Raw genomic sequence first — 11,876 nt, 5'->3', positions numbered from 1 at the left:
TGCATTTTATTGCATGACATAAGTATTTGATCACCTACTAACCAGTAAGAATTCTGACTCACAGACCTGTTAGTTTTTCTTTAAGAAGCCCCCCTGTTCTCCACTCATTTCCTGTACTGCACCTGTTTGAACTCGTTACCTGTATAAAAGACACCTGTCCACACACTCAATCAAACAGACTCCAACCTCTCCACAATGGCCAAGACCAGAGAGCTGTGTAAGGACATCAGGGATAAAATTGTAGATCTGCACAAGGCTGGGATGGGCTACAGGACAATAGGCAAGCAGCTTGGTGAGAAGGCAACAACTTTTGGCGCAATTATTAGAAAATGGAAGAAGTTCAAGATGACGGTCAATCACCCTCGGTCTGGGTCTCCATGCAAGATCTCACCTCGTGGGGCATCAATGATCATGAGGAAGGTGAGGGATCAGCCCAGAACTACACGGCAGGACCTGGTCAATGACCTGAAGAGAGCTGGGACCACAGTCTCAAAGAAAACCATTAGTAACACACTATGCCGTCATGGATTAAAATACTGCCGCGCACCCAAGGTCCCCCTGCTCAAGTCAGTGCATGTCCAGGCCCGTCTGAAGTTTGCCAATGACCATCTGGATGATCCAGAGGAGGAATGGGAGATGCAATAAAATGCAAATGAATTACTTAAACACCATGATTTTCTGGATTTTTCTTTTAGATTCCGTCTCTCACAGTATAAGTGTACCTATGATAAAAATTACAGGCCTCTACATGCTTTGTAAGTAGGAAAACCTGCAAAATCGGCAGTGTATCAAATACCTGTTCTCCCCACTGTACACAATTATACTTAATTTTAACATGCTAATTTTATATAACCCCTGAAAATGTCAGGTTAATACAACATTCCTATCTTGAGATATTTTAGTTTCGGTTTGTAAATCAGAGTCCACCTGTGTCATTTTGGTGCCATTTTTGGAAAAGGCTTAGCCATTGTTTCAAAAATGTCACCAAAATGACAGTGGTGGACTCCGATGTGTGCATTCTCAGGCCACTTTGACCCAGAATTTGGACACAAATGTATATACACATCTCAGCAATGGTGAAAACTACAGACATGAGACAAAGTGCACTGTGCTTCTGATAATGTGTTGTATCATTTGGTAAGCTCAGTTTGGCTCTAAAATAAATGTTTATTCCAATTCTCTAAATTCCTAACTTTTTTGTGAATAAATTCTGTGCCTTTCAATAGGGTACTCTGTATTTTTATGGCCATCTACAACAATCAATTATTTTAAAGTCTTTGAGTGGTAGTGAACAAGTGCACACTTTGAGGAAAGATTTGTGGGAGAATGGAAATTGGGCTCAAGAGTCTTGAGGAACCTACGTGAAGGGATAGACGATGGCCGCCACAGAGGGCTCGTCCCGCGAGCACACGTAGTCAAAGTCAAGCATGCCTTGCACCGCCCGCGTCTGCATGCCCCACATGATGGCTTTGGTGTTTCTGCTAAACAGCATGGTGGCTTTGACTGCAGGGAGATGAGAAAAGGAGGGAGTGGATAAGAGGAGTGGAGGAAGAGAAGAGACAGCACACACAGGAGGGGTTATTGTAGAGTACAGCAAGGCACCAAGAACAGAGACAAGCAACGGGGATGGGGAGCACGTGCAGAGAGACATGATAGGCTGTTAATTCTGTGAGGCTATTGAGGAGAGGCGTCACAAATGTTACACGGGAAATGTATCAGAGGGAGGGTTCCCTGTTTTTTCTGAAAGCAGACACCAGGGGAGGCAAATGGACAAGGGGGATGAAGGAACTGTTCATTTTAAACAAGAGGGGGTCTGAATCTGACATTGTATTTCTTCTCAAACATTTGTTAATGGAAACCTGAGGCAAGCTCAGAAATGTTATGAGAACTGAAACCAATGCAGGTGTGAGAAGAATAGAATGGTGAATGTTTGGTATTTGATACATATATAAGTTTGATATATATATATATCATTGCGTGCATTCCTCGATAAAAAAAAAAACTATGAATCCTTGATTGGGGGAAATTGAAAATAATCTTTCCCATTGCCCACGACTTTGATGAAAAAAGACATACACGTAAAACTATTTATCTGAAGGTATTGAATGAAGTCAAGAGTCTGACTAGTTATATTTGTCAGTAGGATATACATTTCCCATTCTTGGAGCTAAGGGCTCTTTCCTAAGGGGCTCAACTGACAAATGTTTTGTTTTTTCATTGTACTGAAAAGTGTTACTGAAACACCACCTGAAAATGGAAGAAATAGTAATGAATTATTCCAAAGCAACAAATCTAATGTGCCTCACCAAGGAAATAAAAATGTAATATTGTAATTTAAAACAATTCTTGAACCCAACCCAAGTAACACAGAAAAGGGCAGAGCAGTTTGGTAGTTCAGGTTCCAGTGGCATGCATTGAAACACGTGGCTTCCCTGTGGCTTTTTTTATAGCAAAACTATGAATTAACTGACTTATTTATAAATAATTGTCAACATTTAACCATTACAATAACGTTTGGGACATTCACTGTATTACAAGGAACAATAGCAATGGTCTATTTCGCTACAGCAGCTGGCATATTCTGTCCGTTCACAATTCACTTATGGGAACATGGCTGCTCTCAACACCCGACAACAGAAAGCGTTGGCCACTATCTGAGAGATTGTTTGCAAGGACATAAGACATAAGAAGTCTTTTGCACGGCTCACTTTTAAAGTGGATACCTACCCAACTAAAGTGGAGTTTAAAGACAGCGGCCAATGTGCATGACCTGGAAACAGCATGAACAAAACTAGAAAAAGAAATCAATCTACAAAAGATTAAACAATCAATTGAAATTCTTTCCCGTAAATTAAACTTAATTTACTGAAAGTACCATGCATTGAGTAAGACTCAACCATTACTTCCATGGTAAATCGACCCAGCACTGGACAACAAGCTACGCAGTAATGATCAATTAGCTGATTTAGCAACTATTAAATCTAAAACTGTAATTACTGAATCAGAACCCAAATTGATCTAGTTACTCCCGCTTCTATAAATAACTGTACACCTCAGATTGTAAACCCACACCAAGCCAGACTAAGTCCTTTCTAAAAGAAGAAACCACAATTTATTACAGTCGTTCACAAAGGTTACATTAGGAAAGATGTGAACACAGCACTAATTGCACTTTTATAAAAAACAAAGTTAAGGATGTCCACCAGTGTTCTCACTATCACCCCCATCCTTGATAAACACAGATCTTAAACTGTTTTCCAAAATGTCATCCAGTCTCGAGACTTACCCAAATTGGGCCACATGGACCAAAGCCGGTTTGTTACAAAATGTTTATTCTGGGCCTCCAGAGTGGCGCAGTGGTCTAAGGCTAGCTGTGCCACTAGAGATCCTGGTTAGAGTCCAGGCTCTGTCGCAGCTGGCCGCAACCAGGAGACCCATGGGACAGCGCACAATTGGTCCAAAATCATCCGAGTTAGGGGAGCGTTTAGCCAGCCGGAATATCCTTGTCCCATTGCGCTCTAGCGACTCCTGTGGCAGGCCAGGCTCATGCACATTGACACTGTTTGAATGATGTAGGAGTATAACAGAACTCATATGGCAGGCAAAAACCTGAGAAAAATCCAACCAGGAAGTGGGAAATCTGAAGTTTGTAGTTTTCAAAGTCATTGCCTATCGAATAAACAGTGTCTTATTGCACCTCCCAAGGCTTCCACTAGATGTCAACAGTTTTTAGAAAGTTGTTTCAGGCTTCTACTATGAAAGGGGAGCGAATAAGAGCTGTTAAGTCAGGGGTCTGGCAGAATGCCTTGAGCTAAGACTCCCGTGTGGCCGTGAGCGCAAGCTCCGTTCCTTTTCATTTCTAAAGACAAAGGAATTGTCCGGTTGAAACATTATTGAAGATTAATGATAAAACATCCTGAAGATTGATTATATACATCGCTTGACATGTTTCTACGAACTGCAATGGAACTTTATTGACTTTTCATCTGGACTTTGGGAATTTTGATTGGTGAACTAAATGTGCTAACAAAAAGGACAAAAATGACACAAAGATGAACTTTATCAAACAAAACAAACATTTGTGGAACTGGGATTGCATTCTGATGAAGATCAAAGGTAAGTGAATATTGTAACGCTATTTCTGACTTTTACAGACTCCACAACATGGCGGGTACCTGTATGGCTTGTTTTTGTGGCTGAGCGGAATATCAACATGCTCCGCTATAAATCCAAAGTAGAAAAATATTCTTTCTATTTTATTCAGCTAAGTAAAATTATATTCTTCTTGTAGATTTTACTTTTTTATATTCCAAAGGAGCACATTTCAGGGGCTTCTATGCAGCTTGTACGTGTGGAGGCCTGGAGATATTAAACATGTTTATGTTAATTAATGGCAATTACCGTGAGACTGGTCGTCTTTTGCATGACAATAGCCAGTTGACAAAATGTCATGACCGCCACAACCCTACGCCTGGCACCTACTACCATACCCCGTTCAAAGGCAGTTTAATATTTTGTCTTGCCCATTCACACTGAATGGCACACATACACAATCCATGTCTCAAGGCATAAAAATATATTATTTAACCCGTCTCCTCACGTTCATGCACACTGATCGAAGTGGATTAAACAAGTGACATCAATAAGGGATCACACCTTTCGCCTGAATCCACCTCTATGTAATGGAAAGAGCAGGTGTTCCTAATTATTTTTTTTATTTTTTACAAATATTCAGTGAATGGCAAGGTAAACGATTCAAGATAAAATGAACTAATTTACAAAGAGGGGAAAGACAGGACTATCCATACCAAACTTTAAAATTGCATATCCAGGCACTAGCATTTCACCATATCCTTAATTGGTTTAGGCACGACTCTTCTGCCCCCTGGCTGAGTACAGCGAGAAATATGGTGTCACCTATCTCCCTGGAAAAAGGTATTCACTGATATATCCATTCAACATTGTAAACTACGCTTTGGTCAGATTCTCACACAATTTCTATGTGGCGCAAAATTGAAAAACAACGTGGCATTCCCATTTCCCAATAATGCCTTGCAACCCTTAATATCTTGGGACAGTAATGGTTTTGTTAAAATTCTAAGATATTAAAGATATATACACAGCAAAAGGAAACTCGTTTTTCTATACTTACAAAATAGATCCTATGGTGTCACTTGGGAAACTGAACTACTGAACCATTCAATGATGGGATTTAAGAATAAATTATACACTGCTCAAAAAAAATACAGGGAACACGAAAATATCATCCCAGATCTGAATGAATGAAATATTCTTATTAAATACGTTTTTCTTTACATAGTTGAATGTGCTGACAAAATCACACAAAAATGATCAATGGAAATCAAATTTATCAACCCATAGAGGTCTGGATTTGGAGTCACACTCAAAATTAATGTGGAAAACCACACTACAGGCTGATCCAACGTTGATGTAATGTCCTTAAAACAAGTCTAAATGAGGCTCAGTAGTGTGTGTGGACTCCACGTGCCTGTATGACCTCCCTACAAAGCCTGGGCATGCTCCTGATGAGGTGGTAGATGGTCTTCTGAGGGATCTCCTCCCAGACCTGGACTAAAGCATCCGCCAACTCCTGGACAGTCTGTGGTGCAACGTGGCGTTGGTGGATGGAGCGAGACATGATGTCCCAGATGTGATGTCCCAGATGTGCTCAACTGGATTCAGGCCTGGGGAACGGGCGGGCCAGTCCATAGCATCAATGACTTCCTCTTGCAGGAACTGCTGACACAATCCAGCCACATGAGGTCTGGCATTGTCTTGCATCAGGAGGAACCCAGGGCCAACCGCACCAGCATATGGTCTCACACGGGGTCTGAGGATCTCATCTCGGTACCTAATGGCAGTCAGACTACCTCTGGCGAGCACATGGAGGGCTGTGTAGCCCCCCAAAGAAATGCCACCCCACACCATGACTGACCCACCTCCAAACCGGTCATGCTGGAGGATGTTGCAGGCAGCAGAACGTTCTCCACGGCGTCTCCAGACTCTGTCACATGTGCTCAGTGTGAACCTGCTTTCATCTGTGAAGAGCACAGGGCGCCAGTGGCGAATTTGCCAATCTTGGTGTTCTCTGGCAAATGCCAAACGTCCTGCACGGTGTTGGGCTGTAAGCACAATCCCCACCTGTTGACGTCGGGCCTTCATACCATCCTCATAGAGTCTGTTTCTGACAGTTTGAGCAGAAATGCACATTTGTGGCCTGCTGGAGGTCATTTTGTAGGGCTCTGGCAGTGCTCCTCCTTGCACAAAGGCAGAGGTAGGGGTCGTGCTGCTGGGTTGTTGCCCTCCTACGGCCTCCTCCACATCTACTGATGTACTGGCCTGTCTCCTGGTAGCGCCTCCATGCTCTGGACACTACGCTGACAGACACAGCAAACCTTCTTGCCACAACTTGCATTGATGTGCCATCCTGGATGAGCTGCACTACCTGAGCCACTTGTGTGGGTTGTAGACTCCGTCTCATGCTACCACTAGAGTGAAAGCACCGCCAGCATTCAAAAGTGACCAAAACATCAGCCAGGAAGCATAGGAACTGAGAAGTGGTCTGTGGTCACCACCTGCAAAACCACTCCTTTATTGGGGGTATCTTGCTAATTGCCTATAATTTCCACCTGTCTATTCTATTTGTACAACCGCATGTGACATTTATTGTCAATCAGTGTTGCTTCCTAAGTGGACAGTGATTTCACAGAAGTGTGAATGACTGGGAATTACATTGTGTTGTTTAAGTGTTCCCTTTATTTTTTTGAGCAGTGTATATAAACAACTTTTGGAACGCTCATATTCTAAGCTAGCCATAAAAAAAGCATGGTCTACAGATCTAATTAAATCAGAACAAACTTTAACTGGAACAGAATGACCTGACCAGGGGGAAAAAATGACCTGGTTTGCAGTTCTTTGTATGCATTTCTTTGTTTTTGTACGAGTAATCCCCTATCTGGAAAAAAACCTAAATTAAGCATATGTTCGCCACAGTCTTACCAGGGCTTTGTTTCATTCCAGATCTTAGTTTCCTTCCATCTATGCTTGCCATCTGCTCTGTTATGACTAGAAGGTGGAATAAATACATCAGAACCAGAACCTAGATGACTGGAGGAGCTATTAAATAATAGGCTACGCCTATCCAGATCTATCAGACACAAAAGGGGAGGGAGTGCCAGCGGCTGGTGTAACAGCCTAAGCAACATATGCCCCCCGGCAACAGTGTTTTGAGCCCAATCGCAGCCACCTTTCTGCCCCTACGATCTGTCCCCCATTACATTTCCCACTGTACTGTCAGAAATAATACACCCCCCCCCCCCCCCCCCAAAGTACAATTTTGTTACGTTACAGCCTTATTCTGAAATTGATTTTTCAGAAACAGCAGTGGGGTCAAACTACAGACCGCTGTTCCTACATTTGAACATAAAAATTGTTTTATCAAACAAAACTATGCTGAATGTAATAACGTGATTTACATTCTGGAAGGTAAATGTATCAAACCATTTGATACCAGTGACATGTTGTGCACTCCTCAAACAATAACATGGTACTTTTACACTAATAGGTATTGTAAATTGGACACTGCAGTTAGATGAACAATTTAAGCTTTCTGTCCATATAAAGATAAATGTCTGTTCCGGAAAGTTAGCTGTTGTATACGTCATTCTAGTCACATTAGCAACAATCGTCCCCACAGAGATAAAACCCCCCGCCCCCAAAAAACACCTGTTTTACTAAGTATTCCAGACCCTTGCTATGAGACTCGAAATTGAGCTCAGGTGTATCCTGTTTCCATTGATCATCCTTGAGATGTTTCTACAACGTGGAGTCCACCTGTGGTAAATTCAATTGATTGGACATGATTTGGAAAGACACAGACCTGTCTATATAAGATTCCACAGTTGACAGTGCATGTCAGCGCAAAAACCAAGCCATGAGGTTCAAGGAATTGTCTGTAGAGTTGAGAGACAGGATTGTGTCGAGGCACAGATCTGGGGAAGGGTATCACAAAATGGCTGCAGCATTGAAGGTCCAAGAAGAGTGGCCTCCATCATTCTTAAATGGAAGAAGATTGGAAACACCAGGACCCTTTTTAGAGCTGGCCATCTGGCCAAACTGAGAAATCAGGGGAGAAGGGCCTTGGTCAGGGAGGTGACCAAGAACCCAATGGTCACTCTGAGTTCAGAGTGTTGGTTGTCCTTCTGGATGTTTCTCCCATCTCCGCAACACTACACCAATCAGGCCTATATGGTAGAGCAGCAAGACGGAAGCCATTTCTCATTTAAAAAAAGCACATGAAGGGACACAGAATGACACAGTAGTCCAAGGCACTGCATAGCAGTGTTGAGGAGTCACTACAGCCTGGGGTTCGATTAATAAAGGTAAAAGCACATTACAGCCCACTAGGAGTTTGCCAAAAGGCACCTAAAGGACTCTGACCATGAGAAATTAAATTCCCTGGTCTGATGAAACCAGAACAGACTCTAAGTACACAGCCAAGACAAGGGAGTGGCCTTGGGATAAGTCACCGAATGCCCTTGAGTGGCTCAGCCAGAGCCCGGACTTGAACCCAATCTAACATCTCTGGAGAGACCTGAAAAAAGCTGTGCAGCGGATCTCCCCATCCAACCTGACAGAGCTTGAGACAATCTGCAGAGAAGAATGGGAGAAACTCTCATCTACAGATGAGCCAAACATACAGCGTGATACCCACTAGCGGCTGTAATCACTGCCAAAGGTGCTTCAAATAACTGAGTAAAGCGTCTCAACACTTGTGATATTTCCGGGTTTTTTTTTATACATTTACAAAATTTCTAAAAACCTGTTTATGCTTTGTCATTATGGGGTACTGTGTGTAGATTAAATAGTTGTTTCCATCAATCAATTTTAGAATAACAAAATATGAAAAAAGTCAAGTGGTCTGAATACTTTCCGAATGCACTGTGTGTGTGTGTGTGTTATATAATCACACAAAAAAAGAACAGTCCTCTCACTGTTAACTGCGTTTATTTTCAGCAAACTTAACGTGTAAATATTTGTATGAACATAAAAATTGAGACAAACTAAACTAATTCCACAGACATGTGACTAACAGAAATTTAATAATGTGTCACTGAACAAAGGGGGAGGGGGGGGGTAAAAATCAAAAGCTAGTCAGTATCTGATGTGGCCACCAGCTGCATTAAGTATTGCAGTGCATCTCCTCATGGACTGCACCAGATTTGCCAGTTATTGCTGTGAGAGGTTAACCCACTGTTCCACCAAGGCACATGCAAGTTCCCAGACATTTCTGGGGGGGGAATGGCCTTAGCCCTCACCCTTTGATCCAACAGGTCCCAGACGTGCTCAATGGGATTGAGAGCAGGGCTCTTCGCTGACCATGGCAGAACACTGACATTCCTGTCTTGCAGAAAATCCCACAAAGAACAAGCAGTATGGCTGGTGGAATTGTCATGCTGGAGGGTCATGTCAGGATGAGCCTGCAGGAAGGGTACCACATGAGGGAGGAGGATGTCTTCCATGTAACGCACAGCGTTGATTGCCTGCAATGACCAAAAGCTAAGTCCGATGATGCTGAGACACCGCCCCAGACCATTACGGACCATCCACCTCCAAAATCGATCCCGCTCCAGAGTACAGGCCTCGGTGTAACGCTCATTCCTTCGACGATAAACTTAAATCCGACCATCACCCCTGGTGAGACAAGACAGTGAAGAACACTTTTTGCCAGTCCTGTCTGGTCCAGTGAAGGTGGGTTTGTGCCCATTCGCAACGTTGTTGCCTGTGATCTCTGGTGAGGACCTGCCTTACAACAGGCGTACAATCCTTAAGTCCAGCCTCTCTCACCCAATTGCGGCCAGTCCGAGCACTGATGGAGGGATTGTGCATTCCTGGTGTAACTTGGGGAGTTGTAGTAACACGTGGTCTGCCACTGCTAGGACGATCAGCTTCCTGTAGCGCTGTCTTAGGCATCTCACAGTACGGACATTGCAATTTATTTCCCTGGCCACATCTGCAGTCCTCATGCCCCCTTGCAGCATGCCTATAGCACGTTCACGCAGATGAGTAGGGATCCTGGGCATCTTTATTTTGGTGTTTTTCAGAGTCAGTAGAAAGGCCTCTTCAGTGTCCTAAGTTTTCATAACTGTGACCTTAATTGCCTACAGTCTGTAAGCTGTTAGTGTCTTAATGACCGTTCCACAGGTGCATGTTCACTAATTGTTTGTTCATTGAGGTTCATTGAGCAAGCATGGAAAACAGTGTTTTAACCCTTTACAATGAAGACCTGTGAAGTTTAGATTTTTACAAATTATCTTTGAAAGACAGGGTCCTGAAAAAGGGACGTTTCTACATATATACATAAATAAACAAAAAAAGGGGAGCGAAGAAAGAGGAAGTGAGCAAAATTTCTGTAATTAACCGCAGTCCGGGACAGCCGCAGACCCATTTGACAAGGTTTGCGTCTGATTCTACAGCCTCCTCCCAAAGTGTACACTTACACCCGTGCATGGATTTAATAATGGTGGAAATGTACTCCAGCCAATGCTTACATCAATAATATGCTTTAAAATCCATGCCAGGAAGCATGCAAGTCAACATTTCTGGAAAAGAGTAGGAGAATTGGGACAGTTCGTCACCATGAGAAACACCTAACTGGATGGAGGCTGAACAAAGGCATTTCCCACACACACTACTTAAGAGAAACAGGGATGGACATAGGGGAAAGAAGGAGGAAGAGAGGAGAGCCTGGAGGAGGACTGAGGGTCTATCACTCATCCCTACCTCCACTCCAGCCTGACGAAGCCTGTGCTTCTGTGACCAACTGGGCAACACAAAGCAGTGACGACAAAATAAGCGACAACGAAATAAGGTACCAAACAGTTTGAATAAAAGCCTTACTATGTAACCTCATCAATCAACTAATGCATTGGGTGTGTTGTATGGTTGCATGTATGGCTGCATGCCTTGGCCTTCACACTTCATTGCATGGATACCCAATAAGAGGGACCAATATAGGAGCTCAATTAACTAAACATCTATAAAAAAATATATAAAAAAAGTAAACAATACGAAACCCAAGGAACTTACCCATGCAGACCATTCCCTAGGCCTAGTCCGTGGGAGTTCTAGAATGCCAATTCAGAACATAGGCGTGAAAGCAACACACACACCTCTAAATTGGGGAAGTGTGGGGCAAGACAGGGACAAACCCAAGGAGTGGGGGAGCAGGATGGTTGAGCTCGTCGTGTAGGGTTACACCTGCACTTACCGTAGAAGTCTCCTGTGAATTCCTCCTTCACAGGCCACAGCCACGGATAATGAGAAGTGGCTTAAAAGATTTGAGCATGAAAAGACAGGCTGATTACACATCGAAATGAGGGGCAAAAGAAAAAAAACAAACACTTAAAATGTCAAACTGTGCTGGGTGTTTGGTGTAGATGGGGAGAAAAGGGAAAGAGGGATGGCAGAGGTGAAGAAGCAGACAGAAGACAGAGGTTTGTGTGTGTGAGAACAGGGTCATTCATATTCATTAGTGCACAATGCACACTGTAGCAAAACATTTTGCAATGTCAATTGTTTACTCCCAGATACACTACTACGTGATTTAAATGGTTTCCGTTGCAAAACATCTTGCTACATTTAGCTACAATGTGCCTCAATGAATGAGCTGTAGAGAGTCTAAACTGTCCCCAAGTTGTCCCTTTTCTTACAGAACCTCTGAGGATCTACACATGACATATGTTTGTTTTGCGCTTTAAGGATAGGTTTCCACTGAAACTGATTAAGCCTCGTCCTGCACTTAAAAGCATCCTCAATGGAGACTGGGTTTAATCTGTTCCAGGGAAATCAGTGAA

At 43.0% G+C, this 11,876-nt stretch overlaps 1 protein-coding gene across 5 annotated transcripts in view; it reads right to left on the bottom strand.

Moving 5' to 3' along the window:
- Positions 1-11,876, bottom strand: part of LOC135524027 (ATP-citrate synthase) — a 147,111-nt gene that overhangs the window by 81,014 nt on the left and 54,221 nt on the right. For all 5 annotated transcript variants that reach the window (XM_064951153.1, XM_064951151.1, XM_064951148.1 and 2 more), the window contains one exon: positions 1,362-1,503. In XM_064951153.1, the coding sequence (XP_064807225.1) occupies positions 1,362-1,503 (142 nt within the window). The remainder of the gene's footprint in view (positions 1-1,361; positions 1,504-11,876) is intronic.

The sequence above is a fragment of the Oncorhynchus masou genome, chromosome 31 (genome assembly GCF_036934945.1).
Source record: "Oncorhynchus masou masou isolate Uvic2021 chromosome 31, UVic_Omas_1.1, whole genome shotgun sequence".
NCBI lineage: Eukaryota > Metazoa > Chordata > Actinopteri > Salmoniformes > Salmonidae > Oncorhynchus > Oncorhynchus masou.
Note: the sequence above shows the minus strand (reverse complement) of the source record. Positions and strands in the feature narration are given on the sequence as shown.